The sequence below is a fragment of the Melopsittacus undulatus genome, chromosome 6 (genome assembly GCF_012275295.1).
Source record: "Melopsittacus undulatus isolate bMelUnd1 chromosome 6, bMelUnd1.mat.Z, whole genome shotgun sequence".
Classification (NCBI taxonomy): Eukaryota; Metazoa; Chordata; class Aves; order Psittaciformes; family Psittaculidae; genus Melopsittacus; species Melopsittacus undulatus.
The window spans coordinates 15,428,545-15,444,683 of NC_047532.1; the positions used below are offsets into that span (position 1 = coordinate 15,428,545).

Consider the following 16,139-nt stretch of genomic DNA (forward strand, 5'->3'; position numbering starts at 1 on the left):
GCGTTCCCCTTTCTTCGTGCCAAGCTCACCTCGGTCTCCACCCAACCGCCGCTGTCGGAGCTACTCCCGGCTGCTGACTGTGAGACCACGCACGTCACCCCTCCACCCTACACTGAGGGGACTACACGGGGTACGCCCCCTAGCGCGGATTACGCGACCTGATTGGTTCTCTCAGAGATGAGCGACACCTGTTCCAACCAATAGAGAAAGGAAATGAGAGGCGAGGGCTGGCCCCCACGGCCGGCTGGTGGAATATTCCAACGCAAGAAAGGGGGAGGAATATAAACACCGGAACGCGGGGACACAGGAGCGAATTCCCGGGACCTGTTTCTGTTCTCCTCTCTCTTCCTCCGCTCTCTGATGTCTCTGTCCTTCCTGCCTGATTTCTTAACGGGACTGTATTTCCCTGCTCCTCTCCCCCCATCTATGGTTTCCCCCCACCCCTCCTACGCCACCGGCATTCTCTCCACCAATCAGAGCCTCCCCCTCTCCAGGTGCTGCCCTGGGATTGCTCCGTTCCCTCCGCCCGGCGCCGCGGCGGGTGCTGATTGGTGCGTCACGGAGGACGTCACTCGCCGCCGCTTCCTCGCGCGGCGGAAGTTGGCGCGACCAGCGGCGGGGCGGGGGCAGCCGGCAAGCGGCGGCGCATGCGCATTCTTGTGGCCGCCTTCGCACGGAGGGGCCGAGCGGCGGCCCGCGGCCTGGCGGGGCGCGCCCGGCCGGTACGTGCCGTTACCCAGCCGCTGTGGTGCTGCGCGGCCGTCGCCATGCCCGGTAGGAACAAGACTACATCCACCTACAGCTGCCCGGAGCTGGCGGTGGGGCAGCAGGCCGGGGAGGGCAGCCGCGACGCCAGAGGCCGCTCGCCTCTCGGGGAAGAGGAGACCCGAGGAGGACCGACCGAAGATGTCGGTCCCGGCGCTAATCTCGGCGATCCCGACATCGTCAAGTCCCCAAGCGACCCAAAGCAGTACCGGTAGGGCCGGCGGCGCCGAGCTTTCCCCCTCTCCCTAAGGGCCATGGGCCTGGGAAGGTTTAACGTGGGCTGGGGGCAGGGCGAGCCCCCGGCTTGGTGTCCGGGGTGGGCTGAGGCCTCACCAGCCGGTGGGCAGAGGAGGTGCGGGGCTGGGTGCAGCCTGCCCGTGTCCCGAGTGCTCCCGTATGGCTGCAGGCTGCCGTGCTTGGAGTCAGGCTGCTTTTGAGCAGGGGCGTAAAGGGGCCTGTCTGTTGAGAACGGGGCTGGGGGTTCACCGGTGTTCCTGCTGAAGGTGGTTGGCTGGTTGTGTACGGTAATAGGGCTTGCGTGGACAGGGAGGATCCGTACCCGTCCGAAGCCTTCCTGTGGTGCTGTGTGGTCGGATAGCAACACGGAGTTGTTACCTTGTAGCCTTTGTCCAGGCAGCTCCGTTCCAAAAGTGTTTAGCTGAAGCACGAAATGCAGCTTCAGCATTATAGAGCAGGTACCAACTTCTGTTACTCTCCCCATTTTAGATGAGCTTCCAAGTTTTAACACAGACGTTTCTGTGAGCTGAGACAGAATTACTTGTGTGCTGCTGCTTGTGTTTTCATTTGTATATTTCTGAGTAATACCCCTTGAAGTCCCTTATGGCCTTGAAGTGAGACTCTGCTGACAACGCCAGTGGAGGCTGAGCTGTTTGGGTGCTGTAAGGCAGTCATTCTTGAAGGGACGCTCTTATATCTTCTTTCTGTTAGCAGAAGGGTATCCAGCCCCTCTTGGAAATGTTTATCTTTACTTTTCCTGATGTGTAATCTGTGCAGCCAGTAGAGGATCTGCCGCAGCCTGGAACTGAATTTTGGGTTTGCAGTGACATTGGTTGGCAGTGAAATTCCCTGTGTGAACAGGACTGTGCCGATTGGCTTGGAGAGAAACATGCTCTCTCTCTTCTTGCCCTATTTCCTCGCTGCTTTCCCTGTGTCTCTGCCTACCTCTCCTTCTGGCATTCTTACTCATGCATCACTGCAGGAGCCTTGTTTTTCTGCACAATTCAGAGTTACAGATGCTGTTACATTAGGAAACTTCTGCCTTCACTACCTGAAGCAGCACAGTGAGGAAGCTTGGGGTAACCCATGGAAAACTGGCTATCTATTTGGCAGGAAGAGGGTTGGAGAGCGTATTTGCTTATAGCATAAGGTAAATTAATGCCAAAATCCTCCAGAAGATTTCTTTGTACTGTCTGTTCTTAACAGATTTTTTTCAGTTGTAACTGAAGTGTCACATCTTTTAGGCTGATTTCCATGTGCAGGAAGGGAGCCATGCACATCACAGACACAGATGTTACCTGTAGGAAGGAGCGCTTGAGTGTGGCTGAAAGCAAAGCATTCCTGTGTCCACAAGCTGTATTCCAGACCTCCAAAGTAAATGTAATGGCAGTTGATTTAATGACCCATATACCCTTTCTCCTCTATTTGTGCATCAGTGACTGCAGATCAGTCACAGTGAGCTTAATGTGCCCATCTGGTGACATCAGTCTTAATTTAGTGGGAAATGATATATTTTATCTTCTCAAATACATAATAATACATAATAAAACCAAAAGAGCTCTAACAGGAGATGTAGAATGGTATTTTCAAAAGTAAGTTTGTTGGGATTAAAGTTATGTAGTAATAAAGGTTGGGTTTGTTCATTAGAGCCATGAGTGGGGTTAGAGTTATCCCTACCAAAATGTATGTTTTATTTAAATTCATCCATATATGGAATTTCATGGGCCTGTATTTGCTTGGTTCAGTGACTTGGAAAATGAAAATACTTCTCTAAGTGCTTTGATATGTATTTCAATATCTATTATTTAACTGCTACAGAATATCATTGATATAAGAAAAAACTTTGGGTGAGAACAATCCTGTTTTAAACTTATCCAGGATGTTTAAACAGTTTTTTTTAAGAATTTTGAATTTATTTTATATTTAAGTCTTATTTGCATTGATGTCTGTATAGTCCTTCAAAAGAGCAATTGGCTTATGCTTGTTTCTGTTTCTACATTATATTATTGCATTTTTTGTCCTGTATTTTACATACTAGTTGATACTTATGTATTGATTACACTTGACCTTTTCCATTGGACTGAAACATGGAAAAAGTAAAGAACACCTATGTCAGTTGGTGTCTCTGCTCAGTATAATCTAAACTGTTCTAGACTGTCCTGAAGTGAAACCTTATAACCTTCAACAGTGGCTTAGTTCAGTTGTTGCCTTGCTGCTGGGTGCTTGCTTGTCCTAGTACCCACAGGCTGAAGATGAGTAATGTGAAATGGGTGTCATCAGCTCCATTAGTTTAATAGAGGCATGGGGAAAGGATCAACAGGAGCTACTGGATACACCTGGCTGAACAGATTTATGGCAAATTGTTCTTCTGGAAGAACAGCACTGTTCTGTTCTCTGCTCTCCATGGCTATTGATTGCTATTTCATTTATAGCCATGAAAATCTGAAGTAGAAAGTTGTGTGCAAAGGTGAAGAAGATAATGGTTGTGCTGGAAGACATCCTGTAGAATGTTGATTTGTCATTGTCTGGGGCTCTTGCTCTCAGCTGCCCAGTGGCTGAAATGCCCAACTGTACAGTATATCTGTTTTTAAGACCTCTGTGCATTCAGAAGTGCCACAGTTGTGTAACGTGACATACACACATGGTGCAAATGGGCTTTTGGAATCCATGTGAATGACTTTGTACCCAGATGTTAACATGGCTGTGGTACTTTCTATACCTCCTGCAGTTAGTCATAGAACATCCATGAGTTACACACTACGTGCTGTAGTTTGAACAGGCAAAAATGCACTTGTGCTTTTGATTGGAGCAAAGCTGTACTGCTCAGCAGTCCTGCAGCAAGCAAAATGGGTGTGTGAATGGTTATGAGACCCCAGCCCTGAGAAACTGCTACCAATTCCCACTGCGTGAGAGGTCACAATTCATAGACTTCACACAACTATTAAACATTTGTTCTTTAGCTTTTTTTTCATAGGCTTGGTAGTTTAAGACATGTGGGTTTTGTCTCAGAACTGCTTAACCCTTGTCACGATGCCCACTTTATCCCTTTCCTCCAAATACATCTGTATGAAATTCAGCTGGGAGAGAAGTATTCCAAGTAACTAGTTTCCAGGCTGGTTTGCAGAGCTATAGCAGGTGGGCTGCAGCTCTAGTAGAAAGCAAACCTTACTTACACTTGCTTCATATTTTAAATGAGAATATTGATAACACCTCCTTTTATTGCTGGCAAACACCGACATTGCACAATGATAACCACAAATGAAGCACATGAGAAATTTCTTGTGAGAAACTTTGGGAACCAGGGAGCTGGAAAACACTTAAAGTGCCTTCCTTGTTCTTTTGGGTACTTGCCATGTAACTTGAGCTGGAAATGGCTTTGTAGGTTCTGCTACTTCATTCCAGCAGTGGCCACATTGCAGAGTTCTGACCTGGTATAAACTTGGGAGGTGGGCTAGAGGACCTTTAAAGGTCCCTTCCAACCCAGACTGTTCTATGGTTCTATGCTCTGTAGCTCAGATTTTTCTGGAAGGTGGGATGTGACCATGGGTTTGTTTCATACAAGCAGTTTTGTTTTTGCTGGATCAATTAGCATCTGTCTCCATCACACCAGTTCTTAGGCTGGATCAAGTATTTTCTGGTTGCAGTGTGTCTTCCTTTCTGCATCTGGTGCAAGCTCCCAGGAGGGGTGCTCTGGCTAATCTGTCAAATTGGGACTGACTGTGCCAGATCTGGTGGAAAACAAACAGTGCTGCGAGTTCTTGCAGTGCAGAGCACTGGTGCATGCAGTCCTCAGGCTGACACGTTGTAGGCTGGGGCTGGACAGAGAGCCTGTGGGGTTTTTAATATCTATGCATGCACACACTTGTATAAAAGATTCTATGTGCACACACTGAGACCTCTGTGTATATTGCTTCTTGATAGTAACCCAAGCAGCCTGCTGTGACTTACTCTATTAAGCCTGCAGAGGAAACCTTTCCTTTCTAACACATCTGGTGTGTCTGTGGACCCCATTTCATAGAAAGCATTGATAAATCAAATAAAATTGAGTCTCTGGGGCCTATTTAGCAGGAAAGGTTAAGATCTTTATTCTGCCAAGAGCCTGACAGCATAACAGGCTATTGAAGTTTGGGTTTGCTGATTCTGAGTGCATGAAGTTTTTCTCTGAGTGGTAGTACTGAAATACTGCACAGAAAGCAAAATAAAAGCCCAGATCAGTGTCCCTGACCTTATGGGGAGAAGGGCTTCTGCTGCTGCCTTGAACTGCTTCTTTCTTATTCTCCTACCCATTGAATAGCAAAGACTGTTTTTACTTTGTGCCTTTACATTGCTCAGCTTCAAAGCTACCGCTAGATTTTCATTAGGGAACCTCAGCTGAAGAGCACAGAACTCTTATGGGCAATACAGAGGTTTTTGCAATTCTGAAAATTCAGATTTGGGCAATAAGCATATTAATTGCAAATAATTATTCTTTCAGATATATCAAACTGCAGAATGGCTTATCTGCACTTTTGATTTCGGATTTGAATTGCTTGGATGCTGCCTCAGCTGCTTCATCTTCGGAGGAGGAAGATGATGATTCTGAAGAGGAAGGTGACGAAGACGATGACTCTGGAGCTGAGATCGAAGATGGAAGAGAAGGGTTTGATGATGAGGACTGTGATGAGGACGATGACAGTGAGGATGATGATGGAGAAAATGAGGATTTCAATGATGCTGATGACAGCGAATTAGAGGAGTTGGCTGAAAAGGAAGAGACAAGAAAGCGAGGCTGTACAGAAAAGCAGGTATGTACTTAAAGCTGTAGGGTGAAAAAATACATAGTAAGCTTTCCTGTGGTTTGAAAACTTGTAATGAAGCATTCAGATCAAACCTTGTTTTTATTGTGCCTGTCCGGATTGATTTATCTTGTATTTCTGTCATTTTCCTGAAGTGTTTCTTGAAGGAGCATTTACTGAGAGTGTTGTATTTTTTCTAGTCTGCAGCAGCTCTCTGCATTGCTGTTGGCAGCTTCTCTGATCCCGAAGATCTGCCTGGGTTAGCACACTTCCTGGAACATAGTACGTATCTGCTCCTATTTCACCTTCTTCAGCTTCAATGCGATATAAGTTTTATGTAGCTCTAAATTTCTGTAGTATTTTAGTCTTATTTTCTTTTTCAGCAACCCCAGAATTTATTTTCATTAGTTAAATACATTTGTGATTTTATAAATATACTGACTTGGTAAGGAACTTGTAGTACAGAAGATGTCTCACCCTTTGGCAGGCTATGCAGTAACATGTATTAACATTCTCATCCACTAAATGTGGGGGGGAAACGTGTTACCTCTGGCTTTATAAACTAGGTTGGATCTACAGAGCTTTATCTCTTTAGTAAAGGATGATGAATTAGTAACACAGGAACAGAAACTACATGAAGTTTCTGATCGGATGCATCTCAAAATACTTCTCTTGACTGAGACCAAGCAAGCCTCTGTTATTTATCTCTAGTCTGATTGAGCCTTCTGCTAAAGGCAGATGACAGAGTTGTTATTTAGTGGTCATGCTGAGGAGGGGTTGCTACAGCTGCCATTAGGAATATCAGGTTAATGTCATCTTGTAAAGTTTGCTGATTTTTGTTCCAGTGGTTTTTATGGGCAGTTTGAAGTACCCAGATGAGAATGGGTTTGATGCGTTTCTGAAGAAACACGGGGGCAGTGGCAATGCTTCTACTGACTGCGAGCGGACAGTTTTCCTGTTTGATGTGCAGAGGAAGTACTTCAAAGAAGCACTCGATAGGTAACTTCGTACAAGTGGTGATTAGGAGTTAATGAATGTTTGTATGTGCCTCAGGAGCTTGGGTGTAGCTGTTCAGTTCTTCATTTTGGGATGATTAAGGCTGTTGCTGAACTTCCATAGGTACCTGCCCTACAATAGTGATTATTGAATATAAAGAAATTCATTTTCCTGTGGGTATATTCCTGCTTCTTTGAAATAGTGCTGGTGTAGGATTACCTAGGATCTGTGTGTAAGTCTTAATCACAGAATCCCAGACTGGTTTGGTTTGGAAGGGACCTTAAAGCTCATACAGCTCCAACCCCTGCCACAGGCAGGGACACCTTCCACTGGAGCAGCTTGCTCCAAGCCCCTGTGTCCAACCTGGCCTTGAACACTGCCAGGGATGGGGCAGCCACAGCTTCTCTGGGCACCCTGTGCCAGCGCCTCAGCACCCTCACAGGGAACAGCTTCTTCCTAATGTCTGATCTAAATCAGTTTAAAGCCATTGCCCATTGTCCTGTCACTACCTGCCCATGTAAAAAAAAACCCTCTTCAGCTTTCTTATGGGTCTCCTTTAAGTACTGGAAGGCTGCTTTAAGATGTCCCTTGAGCCTTCTCCAGGCTGAACGCAGCTTTTCAATCGCTTTAACACCCTTAAGCTAGTAGCATTGATGATGGGAGAAATCTTATGCAATGTGACAACTGTTCAGAGGGAAAGTGCTCCCAGAATCCCAGTGACTCATCCTTTGAAATATCTGTCCTGATAGACTTAGTGTTCTTCCCTAAATTTCTTCTTGGTTCCAAATCTAATCCCTCAGGGTGGCTGGGAGGGCAGTCTGGAAATGCGTGATACAATGTGTGCCCCAAAAGGATACATTTAACCCAACCCAGGTTGTTCAGTGAAAAATGTATCTTTTGCCAGAAAGTGTTTAACTTGCTCTTTTGTGCTGTGGGATGCATGTTTTCTTCAGTGAGACAAAATCACTCATGGATGAAGGGCAACTGAGTATCCTCAGTGAGAATATCTCGGGAGGAGTGTAGACTCCACTGCAAATTCCCTTTGATGAAATCCGTTCCTGTGATGACACCATGAGCAAGTGTTGGCACATTTTTATGAAGTATTGCCTAAATTTTACTCTATTTGGCCACATTGAGCTTTTATTTGCAGAGCGGTCCAGCTTTTTTAGATGTTTGGAAGTGTGAAAGAGCCATAAATACAATTGCAGTCTGTCACAACAGATCACTTACGGGATGGGAAACACTGAAATTAGGAGTTCTGTAGAGGGGCATCTCATGCAAAGAAGATAAATGGATGCTGCTGCTGATATCAGCTTATTCAAGCACTTATGGATCTAAAGAAGCTGAAATACATCACTTGCAGTAATCTTAACTTAATGGGTCCTGTAACTGTAGAACTCTCTTTTAATGTAATACACAGAACACTGTGTATTACATACACTGTGTATTACCTTCAGCTTCAACTGGTTCAGTGCATTGTTAAAAACCTCAGCAAATAAAACTGACATACCAGATTCTCTGGCAGCCTTCTGCAGAGTCATCATTCACTGCAGATCTGCCCCTTTCCATTGCTCTGCTCTCTATGGGTACAGGAGAGGAGATGTATCTGAATGACAACTCTGACTTTTATAGTAGATGATAAAGTTGTAATGGATATAAAAACTTACGTTTCAGGACATCAATCAGCAGTCTGTTGCTTGGTGTTAGGAAGAAAGTTTCCCTATGGTCATGTTGTTCCTAATGAACGACCAAGGATTTCCTCTGAAGCATTTGATACTGATCCCTGTTAGAGCCAGGAACCAGACTTGGATCACTTGTCTGATGGGGTATGATCATTCTTAGAATGTAAAGGCAGATAATCCTGCACCCATTAGTGTCATATCCTGCTGTATCCAACCAGTTCATTCCCACTCTATGGAGCAGGGAAGGCCTTCCCTTTACTTTTTTGATGGTATCACAGAATTGGCTTTTCTCTTTCCTTATCTTATTGTAATATGATAATGTAATTTATTGTGAGACAAACAGCTTTATAAACTAAACCAGTAGATGCTGGGGTTAATTGCTGGTTTTTAGCTGTAGCTTAATAGACACTAAAGAAAAGTACATGAATTTTTCTGTTTCATAGGTGGGCACAATTCTTTATTCACCCGCTAATGATCAGGGATGCAATAGACCGAGAAGTGGAGGCTGTAGACAGTGGTAAGTAGCAGTGACTTGCTCTGTGTGATTATCCATCTTCTTAAAGAAATAAAGTCTATCTAGTTTCCATTTTGGACTACCCTTCTGAGCACTTCAGTCAAATTCACCTAACTTCATAGAGACAAACTCTTCAGTTGAAGTTTCAAGGATATCAATGGCTGTTACAGAAGGAAGACTGACTGTAGTGCCAGAGCTTATAATCTCATTTCTTGAGTTAGAAGTTAGTAATTTTAAGTGTGTTGGCAGTAACTGTTTGGACATTTACCTGAGCATGTGGGATGCTCCTCAGTGAACAACACAACCCCACTGCTCTCTCCAGTCCTGTGTGGAGTTAATACTATAAGTTGAGGTGAGCTATAAGGGAGGGAGCGAGTGGCTGCGTGGTTCTGAGTTGCCAGCTGGCCTTGAACCATGACACTCCTTATTCCAACTCCTTAACTACAAAGTTGCTTCACAAAAGGAAAGTGAACCAGGCACAAAGTGAGGGGGGTATTCCCTTGATTTTCTAAATATGTAATGGATACCTCCAGATTGCCTGTAAAACTGCACTGTTTTAGAAAATACTTGTTATTGGCAGATATACCAAATGGGTCAAATATTGATTCCAAGTCGTCATCTTAGTCTGCCTTCTGGCAAGGAAAAAGGGGCAATTCAGTCTTTGAATTTAGATGAGAATTTAGATGTAGACAAGGGCTTGGTTTTGAGTAAAGGTGTGGTTCAATACCTTAAGCCAGTTTACGCCTTCACTTGCACTGCCTTCATCATGCAGATCCACTCCTTCCATAGTACTGTACTGACAGTGTAGTAATGCTGCCAAGTAAATTATGTCAGCTTGGTGAACTGGCTGCAGAATAGCCCAGCCAAAAGAATTAGTGTACATTAGTAGTGTTTCTTATCATCACCAAAAACAGGAACAAGAAAATGCAGTTTAAGGGGTGAATTCCTGATTTTGACAGAATCCCGCATTTAGATTAAACTGATTGTAAAACTGCATGTTTGGGAACTGTCTTGATCAGCTTTCAGTTTCTTGCTTCATTATTAAGCTAGAGGTTGATCTGTGCGATATATGGGAGAAGCAGGTTTGTAACTGTTCTCCGTCTCTGTTCTTTGCAGGGCTTGACCCTGTAGAACATTCATGGCCTTGTGTTGCCACTAGATTTAGCAGATTGAAAGCATTCAGACAGGACAGGTTGGGGCTTTACATGCTTACCTCCTTATCCCTTTCTTCTCAGCAATGAGCTACATTTTTCCTTTTCTCTTGACCTACTACTGCAAATCCTGTTTCTTATCCTATTTCATTACCTCATCATACATTAAAACAAATTCCAGACTGTGTTTGTATTGTGTCTTCAGATCAGTTGGGGTTTTTGCTTTGTTCTGTGGAAACATGACCTCGAGTTTTGATGCATCCTAATGCAATTTCTTTAACAGAGTATCAGCTAGCAAGACCCTCCGATGCAAACAGAAAGGAGATGTTATTTGGGAGTCTTGCCAGGCCTGGACATCCTATGAAGAAATTTTTCTGGGGTAAGTTCTGTATTTATGTTATAAAGGGACAATACTTAGAACTTTTAACCACTAGAAAGTGGTTACTGCACTGACATGAGCTATCTTATCACAGCAAGCACTAGCCTTGCTCAGAAATATCAGACCAATTACTCATTTTGCAGTAAAGTGTTTGGGAATAAAAGCAGCTGTCTGCTTCTTAAGATACTTTTCATTCTGGTACTGCTTTTTGCTGAGGTTGAGGCTAGGTCGCCCTAGGCATATAATCATGTAAACTTCCTGTTAATGTAAAGGTGGTGCTGTCTGAGTCATCTGTTTTGCTTAAGCTTGTGTTTTTGCTGTTAAAGTTTCTTGGAAAAAGAAGGTATTTCTGGATTTGTGCCTAAGGAGGCTTTTCAAAGTAAATAATTCACCATTGGACTTGCAGAAGTAAACCTTAACAGCCATGGGGATGGAGCAGAAGGGAAATCTGTTCTTCCTTTTCTGTACAATAGGGAGTCCAGCTCCTTTGTCCCCATGGTGCTTGTGAGCATGTAGATTGCAGTCTGATGTGTAAGAGAGTTAGTCAGCTTTGAAAGGTAGGTAGTTTTTGTAAAGCTTTGTAACAACCTATTCTGAACATCGTATTTTTCCTCTCTTTCCCTTCCCCCTGTTCTGCAAGTTCCATTGGTGAGGGAATAACTGGCGACACACAGTGAGCTGTGCAGAACACAGCATGGATGATCTGATAATGCAGGAGGACTCTGTACGTCCTTGTCGCAGAAATCTCAACTGCCCTTATAATAGGAACTAGAAATGGGAAGATAATAAATTAACATTCCTTTAACTCCAGATTCCTGTTGGGTATTTTTAACATGCTTACCATGACTAGACTGAGTACCAGGGGAGGAAAAGAGGTTCTCAATATGTCTGGATAACTGACCGCCTTTTACTCTTCACAGGTAATGCAGATACACTCAAACATGGACCTAAGATGAACAATATTGATACCTATGCCAGACTGAGGGACTTCTGGCAGCGCTATTACTCTGCTCAATACATGACTTTAGTCGTCCAATCTAAAGGTAACGTCAGTTGTTCCTTAAAAAGTCTTATTGCTGCTGGTGGTGTAGTGCTTTTGGCAGGAGTTCAGCTGTAACCCAAGTTGTTTTAGTGGATTGTCCAGTCCTGCAGGAGGTAAATTATATGTAGATTTTAGCCTGGTTTCCGAATTAAACAAGACTTGAGCAATTGTGCTGCTTTGTTGTCATCCTGCCACTTCTGGAGAAACTTCTCACTGAAACTGTTGAATAGGTTCCAGATTAACACAGAAGGTGAAGTCTCAAAGGTGTATTTAAAAAAGACTCTTGTAGGACTGTAGAATCAGACCATTTAAATGACTTAGTGCTGCTGGTTTCTCTGCCATCAACAGTGAACCTCCAGAGAAAATGATGGGGAGACTGCGACTGGGGCTCCTGATTGTCTTGTTCTGTTTGGGTCTCTTTTAGAAGAGGTCTTAAACATATTTCTCTAGGAAGGCTGAAGACTTTGTTCTTCCTCGTGGACTCAAAAATTCTATGCACATGGAATCAAGTCTCCTTTCAGCAAATAACTTCAGACCTATGGTTTGTTTCTGCTTAGAATAAGGCATTTCTTAGAAGTTAAGCATGTAGCAAAGACCTGTGCTGAAAATAAGTAGCTGTGTGTATTCAAGTTAGGTTTGTGCTGACGGGTTTTGTTGAATGCTAAAACTCATAGTTCCCATCTGTAAAATGGTGGTGGATAATAATGGAGGTGGTAATTCCTCTGTGCTTTTATCTTCTGTCTAGACTGTAAACTACTTAGGGCACTGAATGCCTCTTGAATAGTCATGTATGGAGTGATGGATTGAAATGTTTCTTCTGGGATGGGGAAGAAAATCCTGGTAACTGAGAGTCAGCCAGGCCAACTTTGTATTTCTGTCTCTGTTGAAGCAACAGAAACCACGAATCCTCCCCCTGCCCCATCCCAGCTTTTTTGTTGTTATTTAGCGTATACAGCATCACTTTGGGAATTCAGAATGCTGGCTTAAGCCATTTCCAACCAGTCAGTGAAAAACCCCTCAAACTTCTTGTTCTTGACACATTTACTTTAGAAAAGAGACTGGGAAGAAGGAATTCTAAGCATTGCGTTTGGGTGTGGAAACTGGTGTGTATATTCTGAACACAGAGTGATGGAATGAGACCAGCAAGTACTCGTGGTTTTATAGATCCCTAAGTCAGTGATTCCTTTTCAGTCACACCAGATACTACTGGGCTTCAAATCCCAGTTGTATCAGCCTGAGATTTCAACACTATGTACAAAACAAGAACTATGACAAAAGATACAGTTCAGTGAATAGCAAGAATTAGCTCAAACCAACAGCTGAAGCTTAGAATTTAGAACTTTGCAGTTTTAAAATCTAGTGACTTGGAGCCTCTTTAAAATAACTCAGATAAGGTAAAGAATTTGTCTTAGATCTCCAGGAAATTGCATTTCTGCCTTTCCGGTTTTTCTCTCCTTATTAGAAACACTGGATACACTGGAAAAGTGGGTGACGGAAATCTTCTCAGAGATCCCAAATAAGTAAGATTCTTTTGATGAATAAAGCCATTACACCCCCCAAATTGTCTATCTTAAAATGATGGGTTTGTTTGTTTGTTTTTCTATAAATCCCTTACTGGAGAAACTTAGGAAATGAATATTTGTTAATTAACATCCTTATCCAGGAAAAAAAAGGCAGCTTTGGGAGTGAGTGGCATTAACTCTTTCAGGCAGACTCTGTTTCTGCTTAACAGTTACTTAGCCTGCAAGCTGTACAGTGCTAATTTGCAGTAGTGTTTGCTTCATATGTGCCAATACCTTGATTTTATGATAAGCCTTTCAATCCTAGATGATCCTTTTACATTGCTTATCTTTGCTTCGTGTCAAAATTAATCAGCAGCAAAACAAATTAACACCATCTCTTGAGTTTACATGTCATCCCTCTGGTGGCTTCTCAATAACTCACTCCCACATGCTGTCTAAAAGGGGGTTCTGCAAGAACTTCACTAGCTCGAAAAGCATTTTATTTCCTCTTTCTTGTTCTGCTTTTGCAAGGTGTTTATTTCTGTGGTGCATGGAAATGCGCTTGTGAAAGTCTAATGCCATTCAGAGACGTGTTTGTCTCTTCTGACCCCCCTCCTCCTCGCTGCATCTTCCCCACAAGGAAATCCATCAGGATTCTGTTAATCCAGAGCCAACTCAGCCTTGAAAGCAAGCTTTTTATTGTTATTGCCCTGAAGAGGAGGACAGGGATGAGTTGATGTGGTACCTAAGTCTTGGGTAACTACTCCGTTGTGTGGGCAGAGTGTAAGTGAATGTCAGGTTGCATCCACTTTGGATTCTGAGCAATTTGCGAAGGGCCGTTTTCTGGTTGTCTGGTGCACTGTCTCTGTCACATCAGAGCTAGGGATGCTCTTGTGATTATCTGAGTGTAACCGTGAATCCTTGTCAGTAACACCACACTCTAATTTTGCTTTCAAGTGGTTTACCCAAACCCAGCTTTGGCCACCTGTCTCAGCCTTTTGACACACCTGAATTTCACAAGCTTTACAGAGGTGAGTAACTCAGATTTGTTTCAATGCTTTGAATCAATGTTTTCTCTGGGTGATCTGGATATTTTGCAGAATAATGCTTTGTGGTTCTGAATAACTTATAACCATTATTTCAGCATTATATAAAATTTATTACCTATGTCTAATTACGTATATTTATGTTCAATAAATCTATTTGTGTTCAGTTGTTCCAATCAAGAAAGTTCATTTACTGAATATCACTTGGGCACTCCCTCCACAGGCACAGTATTACAGGTACGGTGGTGCTGCTCTTTACTTTTACCATGTTTGTTATGAATAATTTACTGACTTTCACAACAAACCAAAGAATCTCATTTGTTTGTGTTACAGATACTTTGGTTCATCTAGGGGAGCATGTTTTAAACGAATTAAACTGATACACGTACGGCTCCTTTTATAAACTGAGTGTTATTGGTACACAGCTGATTGAGCATCATTCCCCACTGACTCAGATTAGTCATTATGTTCTGAGCTCCCACATATTTACCTTGTAACCCTAATGCTGACTGAAAATGCAAAATTTGCCATGAAGAAATAGTGTGTATTTGAATCATTTGTCTGGTGATTTGAGTTTCTCCTGTGAAATGTGTTACCTCCTGGCTTTTAATCTCCTTCACATTTTCTTTTAGGGTGAAGCCTCTTCATTATATTTCCTGGTTAGTGGGACATGAAGGCAAAGGCAGTGTTCTTTCTTTCCTTAGGAAAAAGTAGGTATATTTTGAAGCATATGTATTAAATACTTTGTTATCAATTTTGTGTATAAATATGTTCTCACCATATATAAAAGCAGGCCGAGTGTGCCTTTTTACATCAGTGTTTTGTAGCAGTGTTATTTAAATTGATGATAGACCCAAGTAAGAAATAAGTTGTTTTTAGCCTGTGGTCCATGGATCAGCAGTAGCTGTGACTGATCTTCAAGAGATCCCCAAAAGGTAACTTAGCTTTTTCACTGTTTGTCTGAAATTCTGTATCCTGAGTTTCATATCTCTCTATGTTGAAAAAGCTGTGTATAAACTGTAAATGGATCAAAAGCCATTGAAGTAAAGCTATGATATGCTAATTGTAACTAAGCTCAAATAAAGCTGAAATGGGTAATTAGTAAGTACCTTTAACTCTTCCATAGATTTTGGGCTCTTGCATTATATGGAGGAAATGCTGAGACAGGGTTTGAACAGAATACCACTTACTCCATCTTCAGCATCTCTGTGACTTTGACTGATGAAGGTTACAAGCACTTCTATGAGGTATGGGTTACTGCAGCTGGAGGTTCTTACTGTTTTCCTCATGTCTGGAAAAATGATTCTATTCCTTTCTGCCTGCAGGTGGCTCACGTTGTATTTCAGTATGTGAAGATGCTGCAGAAAAGAGGGCCAGATAAAAGGCAGGTGTTTGCCACTACATCAGATACTTGTGAGATTGTCCTTTTCCATTAGCCTCTTATTTGTAGTGTTTGCACTTTATGGAATTCCTAGAGCATGAGCAGTGAGTCAATAGTAAAGCTTGTCTGTGTGAAGCTTGTCTGCATGGGAAATGTATCAATTTAAGATAAAAATGAATTTGCTAAATGTTTATGCGTGTTTCTTGGTGCTTTTAGTTTGATTTATGGTGATCTGTTTTGTAATTTGAATTGGCCTGGACTAGTGCAGATGTTGGGTGCAGTTTGGGGTTTATTTAAATGGATTCACTGAGCCAATCTTTGTAGTTAAGTCTCTTCCTCTTCAGAAAATTGCAGACCTTTCTGCCAGTTGGGAACTGCCCTTTTGGGTGGAAGCAAAGTGTGTGTAATACTGGCTTCTCTGTCTTATGCTTCAATGAGTCACTGAACTCACCCTTGATGCCTTTCCTAGAAGACTGCTTTTTTTACCACACTCTCAATAAATGTTGTGGAATAATGGAGGAAATCAGCTTTTATTCTTTTCTCCTTCCTTTACAGAATTTGGGAAGAAATACAGAAGATTGAAGCTAATGAATTTCACTACCAGGAACAGGTAATCACCCACTGTTTTGTGTTGATATAGGTAAACCACACAAAGGATTTCTTTTTCGT

The 16,139-nt window shown here is 42.7% G+C and overlaps 1 protein-coding gene across 1 annotated transcript in view; it reads left to right on the forward strand.

The window, feature by feature from the left end:
- Positions 1–565: 565 nt before the first annotated feature.
- Positions 566–16,139, forward strand: part of NRDC (nardilysin convertase) — a 28,393-nt gene continuing 12,819 nt past the window's right edge. Inside the window, exons 1-14 of the mRNA XM_034063989.1 lie at positions 566–976; positions 5,477–5,786; positions 5,978–6,059; positions 6,623–6,776; positions 8,899–8,972; positions 10,404–10,499; positions 11,420–11,542; positions 13,004–13,061; positions 14,001–14,074; positions 14,257–14,326; positions 14,722–14,799; positions 15,216–15,336; positions 15,415–15,473; positions 16,026–16,080. Of these exons, the coding sequence (XP_033919880.1) occupies positions 648–976; positions 5,477–5,786; positions 5,978–6,059; positions 6,623–6,776; positions 8,899–8,972; positions 10,404–10,499; positions 11,420–11,542; positions 13,004–13,061; positions 14,001–14,074; positions 14,257–14,326; positions 14,722–14,799; positions 15,216–15,336; positions 15,415–15,473; positions 16,026–16,080 (1,683 nt within the window). The 5' untranslated portion in view covers positions 566–647. The remainder of the gene's footprint in view (positions 977–5,476; positions 5,787–5,977; positions 6,060–6,622; positions 6,777–8,898; positions 8,973–10,403; positions 10,500–11,419; positions 11,543–13,003; positions 13,062–14,000; positions 14,075–14,256; positions 14,327–14,721; positions 14,800–15,215; positions 15,337–15,414; positions 15,474–16,025; positions 16,081–16,139) is intronic.